Raw genomic sequence first — 14,277 nt, 5'->3', positions numbered from 1 at the left:
TATATAGGCAAAATATTTCTAAATATCCATTGATAAATGTAAAAAATAAAAGTGTAAAATGTAAAATGGAATTTAAAAAGACATAAATCAGGATGTCATTAGCATGGGCACAACATTTATATAAATTTTCCCTAAAAAAAAATCCAGAACTTAAAATCAGAATGCCTACTTTCTATACTACCACGATTGCCTTTGTTCACTAAATTCAATTGTCCACATTTATAAAAGGAAATATGAGTTAGGCGGTATGAGCAAATTTATTTACTTCCAAGAAAATTTATCTGAATTTTTCTTATCCTTGGCTAATTACAGTAGAAAGAAGGGCTCTATTCATCTAGCGATAACTGAATCAAACAAAATATTCAAGAAAAGAATTAAAAGCCTAGAATGTAATTCATTTTATTAGTAATCACATAGAGAACTATTATTACTTATTTACATATGATATTATATATTTATTATTATTATTAAAGATAAATTATACTTCTGGGGTAAAATGGGATAAAATGTATTGCTTAAAAGAGTATCTTTCTAATCACACATTTCTCTTCTGTGGAGAAAGAGTTTACAAAACAGACTCCATACAAAGTGAAACGTTTTGAATCCAAACATTCAAATTTATTTGACCAAATTTCCCCAACAAAGTTCCATGTACTAGACCCTGTTCTAAGTTAGGATCAATTTAAAAAAGCCCTTAGAATCTATCAGTAGAGCTCCTAAGGTAAATCAAGTTGTATTCTATACACTGGAATAAAATGAATTTGAGAAGGTAAAAAAATAAAGCCATTGACAAAGAACTCACATTTCTGTACCAAGGACATTCCCAGGGTTATGGCTTTGACACTGTAATCTAGGCAGTCATTCAGTGTGTCTCTGAGTGAGCTTAATGAGAAATTATCAAATAGGAGCGCTCCATATTAGAAAGTGCCCCAGCAAAAACAAGATGACAACAACAATGGTAAATGATGATCATAGCAGCTATCATAGACTGGAAGCTTCTATGTGCCAGGCTTTGTGTATTACTGTACATAGCTTATCCCTTTCTGACAACTGCCTGAGAGGACAGGTGGTATTACCATCTTCAACATACAGGGGAGGATCCAGGCATAACAGCTCAAGTAACTTGCCCAAGGTAGAAAAGCTACAAAATAGCAGAAGCAGGACCGAAACCCAATCAGTGGTCCAAATCCAGAGCTGCTGCTTTTAACTACTATTTTATATCACCTCCCCAACAAATCACTTTCAAGTATCTATGCTGCTGCTGCTAAGTCGCTTCAGTCGTGTCTGACTCTGTGCGACCCCATAGACAGCAGCCCACCAGGCTCCCCCGTCCCTGGGATTCTCCAGGCAAGAACACTGGAGTGGGTTGCCATTTCCTACTCCAATGCATGAAAGTATCTATAGAGCAGGCAAATAAAAGGATGGCATCAAAAGATGCTGAGCTGATGTCCCAACAGAGGGCTACAGGCCAGATATAGTTATTCAGATCAGTTTGCTGGCTACGTGCATTGCAGTGTATTTTTATAATGAAGCTTTTCCTCTAAAGCTAGCCTGGGTGGGTATCCTTCTAACATTTAAACAACCTTAATAATACCTCAGGGGAAAGGACAAGATTGGAAATGAAGAAGAAAAAGGTGCTGACTGAAGGGAAAGGATTTCTGAATAAAAGGGGGAAGTGGAATCACGCAAGAGGATCTAGAACACAGGGAGAATCCCTAATCCTCTGAGATTAGATCGAAGGAAGAATCGAGATGAAGGATTTTCTCAGGAGGGCAGACAAGAGGGCTGGAAAAGGAGAAAAGCCACAGTTAATGAAATTCACTCCTAATGGTCTTTCCTCGTGGTCAGTAGAGCCAAAATACCCATCTGTTTGTACATCAACCCATCTCATTTCTTCTGTAATCTCCAAAGATAATGCAAATATTTTTTTTAGTTCTATCCAGTGACTTTTTGGTCAAATTCAGTGACCTTTTCCAGGAGAATTTTAGGTATATCCCTGAACTCTAGTGCTCCTAACTTAGATGTGTTTTTCAGTGAGAGAGGGAGAGAAAGGAAGGGAAAGTAATATTCAATGCCACACACTGTGCTAGGTCTTTATTCCTCACAAAATTCAGTGAAGCAGATATATCTGCAGATATATCCTTATCCATAGATAAGGAAAACGAGGGCCAGAAAGGTTAGGTCATTTAAGCACTGTCACAGTTAGCAAGAAGTGATGAGACAAAAAAAATGAGATTTCATCTATGCAGGGATTCAGTCCTCCTGTTCCTCTCACCACATATACTGCCCCCTACAGGTGGAGTGTATGTGCTACTGCCCTGGTCCCAAACCAGGAGAACCACAGCCACTAACAGACTCTAGCACACTGGAAACATTCTTTCCCTAAGATTATATTAGAAATCATTTATTTAAAATATGACATTTAAAATACTGTTTTACTTAAAACATGATATATATATTTGCAGTCTTTTCTTAGAAGGCCAAGGGATTTCTCTTTAAACACTTCTGCCAATTTAAGTCACAAGTTATGCTGTCTCTAGATTTTCAGTTTCAGCTTTCTTAAAACAGAGCAAGAAACTTAAACACTCATAAAGCACTCTGAATGCAGACTCTTTCTAGGTTTATGATGATTTTGCCCTAATCTGACCCATACCTAACCCAATAGCTGTTAGTCCTTCACATTTTACTCAGAGCTTTCACAGAACAACCATCTTTTCCTACTCATATTTCATATGCTTGCATAAATTTTAAATTACATGACTTAACAATTACAATGAGTTGAAACAGGTTGGGAAGAAGTTAGTGGTTACTGATAAGGACATAGCTGAAGAGGTGTTTATGAAAGTAACCAATACCCACTGGGAGGTCATTGGTAGGACGTTTTACAGAGGAAATGGAGAACATCAGTGATTTTAGGAAGCCAGAGAACTAATTAAAAGAACTTTTGCTGTAATTCTGAACTAGAGGATGGGACACAGAATGTTTGAGGGCAGAGCTACTAAGAGATTATCAGAAAAGAGAGGACTTAAAAAAAATTTTTTTTCAAATAGTTACAAAGAGAGGAATTACACCAAACTACTGCTAAAATACTGGCTGGCAGAAGAATAAGAAAAGTTTAGGCAGAGTTGACATGAGTGCAAAGAAACAAGCAAATTTGTACAGACAAGTGAATTGAGTTAGCTGGGTGGAGGAAGCAGACTGTAAGCATCATTGTCAGTTGTTACACTAGTGTTCCCATTTCCCCTCGTCTTTTCATGCATGCACACATGTGTGTGTACACACATATATGCACACATACCATCTTGGAACAAAATTCTTGCTCTACGTGCTTCCCATCGGTCTATCATGTTTCTGACTCCTGCATATACATTTTTTCCACTTCTAGAAAGTTAACGGAGTGACAGGCATGAATCATCCCAAGTAACCCACAATATAGTCTACCTTCTTGTCACAGCTTTAACTGTGAACATGTACCAGAACTTCATCCTGGGACTTTTCAAGGCCTCAGGCGGACGGTCATCCAGCCCATCTGAGCATTTCAGTGGCTAGAGTTCTCTAATTCACGCAGCAGCCTATTCTGGTGTCAGACCATTTGACCTAGAGAAAATTCTTCCTAATGCGGGGCCCAAATCTGCCTCCTGCAACTTGTTTCTGTTCACCCCAGCTCCGTCTTCCACAGTTACAGAGACTAAGTCAATGCCCCTGCCGTGGGACAGCATGCAAACACTTGAAGATATTACCGCGCCCTAAATCTCCTCTCACCTAGACTCCATGTCTTCAGGTCCTCACACTGTCCCCAGTTTGACCTGGCTCTCAGCATGTCCCACATACCACAGAAGGGGACGGGAACACTCACCACACTTCACCATTCCGACCTCATAGCACTTCCGCAGTCGACAGGCCTGACAGCTTTTACGTCGGTTCTTATCTATGGTACACTGATTCGTAGCTGGACAAATATAATCATTATGTCCTACAACAGAGAAAAAAAAGGGGAAGTTTATTGTTACAATATTTTGGATAATTCTCTTTTTTGCTCAACAACACAGCTAAAGCCACCCAGCTGAGAGATAGGAAAACAGCTTCTAGCTATAGGAACAGGTGTAAAAATGAAGTGCCGTCTCATCAGGGCCTCATCAGTGAGTAAAGGAAATCTAGGAATGTTTTGATATCCTACATCTTGACCTGTAGGTTATTCTCTGCATCTTCTTAGAATTCTCGAGAAATATATTTAGAAATACTCTCCTTTGGACATGGAAAGTGAGACAGTCACCTGAAATTGATTCGCTCCAAGTCACAAAACTCCTCAAGAGTAGTACTTGGTGTCCAGTCAGCAAACTAAACTCCTTGTACTCTTTTGCATACACTTTTTGGGGGGGATTTAACATGCCTTTTTAGTGGAAATTCATAGCTAACTAAGAGAACTACACTGGTCAATAAGAGAATATAAAAAAATCAGCAAACTAAACAAGGAAAGAAAGAAGTACTACTTGATAATCACCAGATTTTAAAGACCACTGCAAAAAGGCAGAGCTCCATGATTGAATTATGATGAACTTTATAATCCTCTCTCCTTTCAGGTAGATTCCAGATTCCAGTAACATTTGTTCAACAAAACATAAACTGAACTTCAGTTGTTTGTGACTTGCCAGCCATGCCCTGAGTTGGCTTGGGTACTAGCAAAGGCACCCGAGAGATGCAAAAACCACTCTCTCAAGTGACACTCCATCCTGGCCACGTACAGGAAGCAATGTCTTCTTTGCCTGACACATCAACACTTCTGACCTCCTACTGATTTCCAGGTTCTTTTCATGAGCACCTCATTTACTCATATAACTTCCCTATAAAGAGCTATGATCCCGATTTTACAAATGAAAACACTTAAGCTCAGTTCAATAATCTTAAAGTTACTGCTTTTTCATTTTGCGTAATAAATTCCTTTAAAAGCTTAAAATAAAAATTTATTATCTCATAGTTCCCATGAATAGAGAGTTCAAGGAAAAGTTTACTCTACTCAGGGTCCCAACAAAGCTGCAACCAATGTGTTGACAGAGCTATGGCCTCATCTGAGGTTCAGGGTCCTCTTCCAAGCTCATTCAAGTTGTTGACAGAATTAATTCCTTGCAGTTGTGGGACTGAGGTCCCCATTTTCTTGCTAGTTATAGTCTGGACACTGCTCCTAGCTCCTAGAGGCACTTGCCCAGAAGCACTTGACAACAGGATGTCTGCTTTCTTCCAGGGTAAGAGGAGTGCATCTCTCCACTGCTCTCCCCAGGCTGCTATGATGGAGTCTCACATAACCACAGCATAATCACAAGAGGCGATCCCATCACCATTTGCCATAAAATGTAACCTAACTAACACAGTCACTCATTATATACACAGGTTCTATACACATTCAAGAATAGGGTGTAATATAAGACATGCTATAAAACATTTTTATTTATGTTTTATGTTTATGGCAATTCCCTCATAGCTCAGTCGGTAAAGAATCTGTCTGCAATGCAGGAGACCCAGGTTCGATTCCTGGGTCAGGAAGATCCTCTGGAGAAGGAAATGGCAATCCACTCCAGTATTCTTGCCTGGAAAATCCATGGACAGAAGAGCTTAGCGGGCTACAGCCCATGGGGTCGCAAGAGTCGGACACGACTTAGCGACTAAACCACCACCACCATAAAACATTTTAAGGCATATATAATTTGTTATTGGTTTTATATTCACTCATATTCAAAACTAAATTTTAAAAACCAAAATATATTTCTAATCAGATTTTCTATTGTAGTTTCGAACATAATGCTTTAGAGTTAGAAGGTAAATGTAATGCCACAATACTTTCCATAGCAGGAGCAATCTTTCACATATCTTCTAAAGCCTCAAAGAACAGTACATGATGTTATCCTCACTGATTTTATAATGAGGTTTACAACAATAAGCATTTAAGGAACAACTAGAGGTTGGTCGCGGAGGACAAGCACAGCCGAGAGGAATTGCCCCAAGCCCTAGAAAAGGCAGAGGAACCAGAGATCAAATTACCAACATCTGCTGGATCATCGAAAAAGCAAGAGAGTTCCAGAAAAACGTCTATTTCTGCTTTATTGACTACGCCAAAGCCTTTAACTGTGTGGATCACAATAAACTGTGGAAAATTCTGAAAGAGATAAGAATACCAGACCACCTGACCTGCCTCTTGAGAAACCTATATGGAGGTCAGGAAGCAACAGTTAGAACTGGACATGGAACAACAGACTGGTTCCAAATTGGGAAAGGAGTACGTCAAGGCTGTATACTGTCACCCTGCTTATTTAACTTATATGCAGAGTACATCATGAGAAACACTGGGCTGGAGGAAGCACAATCTGGAATCAAGATTGCTGGGAGAAATATCAATAACCTCAGATATGCAGATGATACCACCCTTACGGCAGAAAGTGAAGAGGAACTTAAGAGCCTCCTGACGGGTAAGAGGAGAGTGAAAAAGTTGGCTTAAAGCTCAACATTCAGAAAATGAAGATCATGGCATCTGGTCCCATCACTTCATGGGAAATAGATGGGGAAACAGTGGACACAGTGGCTGACTTTGTTTTTCTGGGCTCCAAAATCACTGTAGATGGTGATTGCAGCCATGAAATTAAAAGACGCTTATTCCTTGGAAGGAAAGTTATGACCAACCTAGACAGCATATTCAAAAGCAGAGACATCACTTTGCCAACAAAGCTCCGTCTAGTCAAGGCTATGGTTTTTCCAGTGGTCATGTATGGATGTGAGAGTTGGACTATAAAGATAGCTGAGTGCCGAAGAACTGATGCTTTTGAACTGTGGTGTTGAAGAAGACTCTTGAGAGTCCCTTGGACTGCAAGGAGATCCAACCAGTCCATTCTAAAGGAGATCAGTTCTGGGTGTTCATTGAAAGGACTGATGTTGAAGCTGAAACTCCAATACTTTGGCCACCTCATGCAAAGAGTTGACTCACTGGAAAAGACCCTGATGGTGGGAAAGATTGAAGGCAGGAGAAGGGGACGACAGAGGATAAGATGGTTGAATGGCATCACCGACTCAATGGATATGGGTTTGGGTGAACTCCGGGAGCTGGTGATGGACAGGAAGGCCTGGCATGCTGTGGTTCATGAGGTCGCAAAGAGCTGGACATGACTGAGTGACTGAACTGAATTGAGAGGTTGGTCTCAGAGTTTGCTGTAAAAAAGCATTTTAATTTTTTAAAAAAGATTGGAAAACACAATAATATGAAGACAATAGCCTAGAGAATGCCATGTGCGAGAAGGTCATAGTAATTAATTTCTGGCAAAAAGAAAAAAGTCCTCCTTGAATCGCACCAAACACTGCACATATCAAAATGGTTTTCTTGCTCCCTGCAACAGTCTGAGAAGCATACTACTCTATATGAACAGAACTAAGAAAGATGCAAAGCAAAATTCAAGGCAAATCATGAAGCTAATTCTTTAAGATATAAAGCTTTACAGGGAGGCCTGGCTTGCTGCAGTCCATGGGGTCACAAAGAGTCAGACATGACTGAGTGACTGAACTGAATCCATACAAAGTACTCAATTATAGTTTGTTGAATAAATGAATGCATATGAATGTGTGGGCTTCCCTTGTGGCTCAGACAGTAAAGAATATGCCTGCAATGCAGAATACCCGAGTTCGATCCCTAGGTGGAAGATCCCCTGGAGAAGGGAATGGTTACCCATATCTGACTTGTTGCAACCCCACAGACTGTAGCCCACCAGGCTCCTCTGTCCATGGGATTCTCCAGGCAAGAATTCTGGAGTGGGCTGCCATGCCCTCCTCCAGGAGATCTTCCTGACACAGGGATCGAACTCTCATCTCTTACATTTCCTGCATTGGTAGGCAGATTCTTTACCCCTAGCACCACATACAGAGCTTATCATACAAATAGCAATTTTACTCATAAGTATTTACCCAAAAGAAACAAAAAGATACATCTAAACAGAGAGGTATGCATAAATGTTCACAGCAGTTTTATTCAAAATAGCATAAAACTAGAAACAATTCAAATGAACAAATAAACATGTAATTCCCTGGTGGGTCAGTGGTTAGGACTCCGCACTTCCCTCCCAGAGTTCTATCCCTGGTCAGAGAACTAAGACTCCACAGACCTTGCAATGGGACCAAAAAGAAGTACAAATAACAAAGTGGGGTACACTTACTGGAATATTAGTAACAAAATGGAATGGACTACTAATACCTCCAACAACACAGATAAATCGTAAAAGCATCATGATAAGTGAAAGAAGCCATACGCAAGTGGTTACAAACTTTAAGATGCAATTATATAACATTCTAGAAAAGGCAAAATTATAAGGACAGAAAATAGATCAAAGGTCACCAGAGCCTGGGAGCTTGGGTGAAATTGGCTGCAATGGGTATGAAGGAATATTTTGAGGTTATAGCAATGTTCCGTATCTTGATTACAGTGTTGGTTACATGACTACATATATTTTCAAAATTCATAAAACTGTAAAATTTATGCCTTCCCTGGTGGTCCAGTGGTTAAGACTCCACTCCTCCACTGCAGGAAGCGTGGGTTCAATTTCTGGTGGGGAACTAGGATCCCACATGCCTTGTGGCTTTGCAAAAAGACAAAAAAAAAAAACTATAAAATTAAAATACAGGAATTTTGTTGTATGTAAATTATATCTCAAACCAAAAAAAAAAAGGTCCTATATCTTTTAAATCAATGAAAATGGATTTAATAAAACGAAGTGAAATGAAAGTCGCTCAGTCCAACTCACAAAGTGTCCGACTCTTTGTGACCCCATGTACTATACAATCCACGGAATTCTCCAGGCCAGAATATAGGTACGGGTGGCTGTTCCCTTCTCCAGGGGATCTACCCAACCCAGGGATTGAACCCAGGTCTCCCACATTAGGTGGATTCCTTACCAGCTGAGCCACCAGGGAAGCCCAAAAGAATCTGTTTTATTCTTTTTCAATTTATGAAAATATATTTGATTCTCATTCCATTCGACATACCAAAAAAACTGAGTAGCTGTTTTGAGTTACTGCAATGCATTTATATCAGAGGGCAGCAAAAATAGGCGGAGTCCAAAGAAATAATCAATTAGGCATTCAGCAATTGTAAGAGCACTAACGTTACCATTTGCACTTTTAGGATATGACCTTCCTTTTCCCTTTCCTAACAACTCCTTTGCTGATGCATTAGGAAGGAATGATGTGGGGAAAGCACAGTAAACTTATTGTTATCAGCTGCAGTCTCAGGGTTCACGAAATATAGTCCATATAGAGATTTTTCCCAAGGAGCAAATAAGAAAAATTCTTTCCTTTAAGGATGTAGTTAGTTGTTTTGGATCAAAACTTCCTTTATAATATAAAATTCTAGAACTTCAACAAAGTAGAGAATTGTCATCATATCAAGAGTTTGGTTCTGAATTTCAGAAAATCTAAATTGTTCTTATCATATATATATCACAGGAAACTGGACCTGGCCTGATAATCTACAGGCACAATGATAACAAAAAAATATTTAAGCACTGAAAATGTTAAATGCAGAAAAGTTCTGTGTGTATAAAAGAAAAAACAGCCAAACATGATTTATGTTTTGATAATATTTGATGACATCAGCTTCCTTTCTCTGTGTTGTTTTTCCTTTTGACAAGAAAAGGAGCTTGGAAATGGCAGAGGCCCTCATCCACCTAACTATGAAGATTTTAGAGGAGATGGGTTTAAATGAGGTTAGGATTAGAAGCGGAGAAGGCAATGGCACCCCACTCCAGTATTCTTGCCTGGAAAATTCCATGGACAGAGGAGCCTGGAGGGCTGCAGTCCATGGGGTCGCTGAGAGTCGGACACGACTGAGCGACTTCACTTTCACTTTTCACTTTCATGCATTGGAGAAGGAAATGGCAACCCACTCCAGTGTTCTTGCCTGGAGAATCCCAGGGACGGCGGAGCCTGGTGGGCTGCCGTCTATGGGGTCGCACAGAGTCGGACACGACTGAAGCGACTTAGCAGTAGCAGCAGCAGCAGGATTAGAAGAGAAACAACACAGGCAGAAAGAAAAGACGCTGACATTTGAAAACAAAAGAGTTAAAAGAAAAATTAGAATAACTTGAATTTGCCAGTAGTTCTACTCTTGCAGTGTTTAGAACTGACCAAATATTTTCACATAACTACATTTCACAAACATTCTCACATTTCAGTTTTTTAATAACTACCTCCATTTCACAGATGAGGAACCAGGCCGGGACGTCAAGTCACAGAGCTACTAAGTGGAGGGTTGAGGACAAACAGGGGCTCATCTATGAAGGGTGAATTTCCCAGGGACTCAGAGGAAGGTGATTCCTTATCTACTAACATTCTACCCCTCATCTCCCTCTAGGTTACATCAGCTTCTCTGCTTGAGGTAAAATGCTGTCAACCTAGAGTTTCACTGGGTGAGTTAACTCAGTAAATTGCTGTTTGCCACTTTGCCACTTACACACTATGAATTGCTTTAATGTAGCTTTCCTTAACCGGTTAAGATCAAGGCTTTGGCAGAAAAGGGAAGGGAGCTCTGAGATGGGAACACAGGACACTGCCTGGAAGGAGGGCTGACAAGGGAGGAGTTATGGGGGTAGAGAGACAGCTGAGAGCACAGGAAAGCAAGAAAGTGCCTGCAGCAATTAGGCCTGGCAAGGAAACGTGTGGCAAGAGGCTGACTGGCCTTGAAACCAGGTGCGTACAATTTGAAATTGATTAAAGAGATGATTTAACAAAATCACAGAAACAAAAAGCCAGCCTAGCAGAAATTTGGAGAAGGATAGGGAAACAGTCTAAACTCAGACCAGAAAATAGGATTGTGAAGGAGGTTCTACTAGTTGAGCTACTGACTGCATAAAACATATTCTCTCTTCCTCAGGAGCCAGCCCACCATCTCAACTGTTACATATGCTAGATATTAAACATAAGTCAAAGGAAGAAACAATCTTCACAGTTCCTAATGGGCACACATTTTTTCCAGCCTTCACAAAGGTTATGTTTCCTCCTAGGAAGACGGCAACAGGTGATGGTGGTGCAAGATCCATTTGGGTTTGGGGGTAGAGATCTGAGTGAAAGATGAAGTACTCTATACTTGAAACAATCCCCCCACCCCCAAAGACACATGATCCTCTGAAACACTCATCAAGGACTCTGTGTACCAAGCAGGCCAAACGAAGGTGAAATTTCTGCCAGGTCATCTGCAACGTCGTTTAAAAGCAAAGTGGAAAACAAAAAAAGCAGCTAACAACATTCTTGTACCTTGAATGCTTCTTTTAAAAAAGGCCTTACATCCTTCACATGACCAGACTCCATAGTGATATCCCGATGCATAATCGCTGCAGACAGCACAGAAGTGGGCATCCCTCTTTGAACTTGGACTAGAAACAGGGCTGGCACAACTGCTCCCACTAGCTTTCCTTTTCAATGTCTCCCTAGGGGCAAAGAGAACATTCACTGTAAAAGAACATTGACGGTAAAACAAGGCCTTTCTAGAAAAAGGAACAGCATGAACATTGCCTCATGTATCTCTTTGCCCTCCAGGCTTCATAAACAAATATATTCCAAGAGATCTGATCAAGCAAAACCTTTGTTACTGATATCAGATCTATTAAGAGTTGCTCTGTTGGGATCGCTGGTGTCTGAAAGTGGATAGGTGAGTTTACACCCATCCACACAGTGTGGATGAACACCGGTTACCATGGAGAACTAGCTGTAGCCATTAGGGTGTACATCTCTGTAATCAGTGACTACATCAAATCTGGGTGGGAGCAGTAGGGGAAAGGGGAGAGCGAAGGAGAAGAGAAGAGGAGAGGGGGAGAGCATAAACACATGCCTGTCCCTTGAGAAGGCTCTGAAGAAAGCAGGTGTTCAATGCAGGGTGGAGAGGCTTACCACAGAGGAAGGGGGAACCCACAGTGGGCCACTGGCAGACACCAAGAACACACCGGGCTAGTTCCTAATTTTGCTACAGCATGTTTCCTTTGGAAAGGACATGGCAGAGGTATGATTGATGTATAAATTTAATATGCTGAGGTTTAGTGTACCCAAATATTAGCAGAACTCTGATTAGAACTTGTCCTCAGAAATAAGATATTTCTTCCTTTAAAAGTTGAATGTGAAGACATTACTTTTAAAAAGTCATCTACATTTTTCATATTCTCTTTTACCAATCAAAAAGTTCTTTAAAAAAGAAGAAAAATAAAATTAGTGTGTAATATGGCTTTCTCAAAGTTTTATGAATTTGAAAGTAATAAACTTCAATATCAAATATGCCATAACTTAGTACTTGGGTTCTTGTGTAAAGTTATGCCCCCTCATGCTTCTGCCTATACTACCTCTGCCCTCTGTAGCCATGATTATCATTAAAACTATCCGAGTTCAATCCCTGGTTGGGGAAGTAAGATCCTACAAGCCACATAGCACAAAATATATACGTGTGCGTACGTATAACAAATTGAATGCAAATAATCCATGATGTTACCTTGCACTTAGAGTTTCAGAATGTTCAACTAAAGTGCACATTAGTTTCCTGTCAATCTTTATAAAATGTTATTTAGTTCACTGTTTAAAAATTTGTACCACTGTTTGTCTTTTCACCTGTCTAGCATTTCATCAAGTTGTAATACCGATGATTACTTTTATCTTGGACATAATTTGTCATGAACACTAAGTTGTGATTTCACTTCAAGATAGGAAGGATCTAACTTGAAAATAAAAATTCCTTTTTCAAACTCAAATCACTTCATCAAGAAGAAAGTGATTTAAATTAAATATTTGCCAAAGACAGTCATGAAGTGAATTCTCCCCCACAACACAGATCTAAAAGCTCAACTTTTTAGTAAGGACTAGAATATCAGAATAGATATCCTAGAATTCAGAACATCAGATGTTCTAGGTGCTCTATGTGATAATGAAGACCTTGTATAACACATATCTTTCTTCTCACTAAATCATAAAGCAATCTGAATATCGGCCATAATATAATTCAGAATGAAGACTGGATTTACCTGTTCACAGGGAAGGTGTGTTCTAATGATCTGGTTTCACACCAAGGACTCTTTTGAGGTTCTGCATACAGAAGTGACGACTGGCAATGGATGGCTAAAGGAGAGAGGTGTCCAGGAGTTGGCCACAATACATTTGGGCTTGTGGTCTGTCGACCAGGCCCATCTTCTGAGTTATTGGGAATACTGTAATTCATCACAGCAGGGCTATAGAATGTCATGGCTGAGTATTCATGGCGGCTCTCTACATAGGAAGAGGGTAAATATATGGGGCCTGGCTCCAGGGGTAGAATGGATTGACCACAGTTATAGGAGACAGGAGAGTTAAGGCTAGATGGTGAGTTTTTGACATCCATGTCTTGAGTAGGTAACAGCTAGGAAAACCCCTTGTGAGAAGCACAAAAGAACATTATAATGTTCTCAGAGTCATGGACAGGTATGGCTGTAAAGAAAAAAGAAAAGACATTTCTAAGTTACAGGTACAAGCATACTGTGAAAAAGGTTGACACATTTTTATTATTCACACACACTTATATGGACCTAGAAATACATCCTGAAAACCATACACACAACCTCAGAGGGGTAGGAATAAAAGGCATGGAATTCATTTTCTCCCTTCATTCACTTCCATAAAGTTTTGTTGTTAACTATAAGAATTTTCTACCATGAGAATTTAATATAAAATACTTTTAAACATTAAAAAACACAGGGAGTTCCCTGGTAGCCTAGTGGTTATGACTTTGGTCTCTCAGTGCTGTGGCCTGGGTTCAATCTCTGGAGAAAAAACAAACAAACTTAAAAAATATATGATTAAGTAAAAATGCCAACCAGTTTTTTTTCCCCCTAGAAGTAAATTCATTTTTAAATTCTTACAGAAAAATTTTAAAAACCTACCTCAAAGGGTAGATCAGTAAGCATGACTAGCATTAACAGATCTTCAAATATATCATGAATAGCCAATGATAAAAAAAGGAATACATAGGCCAATGCACCTGTCAAGGATCAATTTATTGCCTCTCACCTTCTAAAGCACTCTTCAATGTATGTAGTATATGTTCTATGGCAATAGAATTCCTTTAAGCATTTACACTGAGCCCAGTGCTAAACTTTCTCAGTAGAGGGCGCTGCAGGGACTGCAGGAGGAAGAGGCCGCTGTGATTTCCGGCAGGGGCAGAGGCTGACATGGTGGGTGAGAACAGCCAGTGGAGCCTGTGCTACCAGAACGAGATCCCACTGCAAACATGCAGCCCTGGCA

The 14,277-nt window shown here is 40.0% G+C and overlaps 1 protein-coding gene across 1 annotated transcript in view; it reads right to left on the bottom strand.

Annotated features, from left to right (window-relative positions):
* Positions 1–13,378, bottom strand: part of ESR2 (estrogen receptor 2) — a gene marked incomplete at its 3' end in the record, with an annotated part of 45,243 nt that extends 31,865 nt beyond the window's left edge. Inside the window, 3 exon segments of the mRNA NM_001285688.1 lie at positions 3,857–3,973; positions 11,278–11,450; positions 13,026–13,378. Of these exon segments, the coding sequence (NP_001272617.1) occupies positions 3,857–3,973; positions 11,278–11,450; positions 13,026–13,378 (643 nt within the window).

Source organism: Capra hircus, chromosome 10 (assembly GCF_001704415.2).
Source record: "Capra hircus breed San Clemente chromosome 10, ASM170441v1, whole genome shotgun sequence".
NCBI lineage: Eukaryota > Metazoa > Chordata > Mammalia > Artiodactyla > Bovidae > Capra > Capra hircus.
Note: the sequence above shows the minus strand (reverse complement) of the source record. Positions and strands in the feature narration are given on the sequence as shown.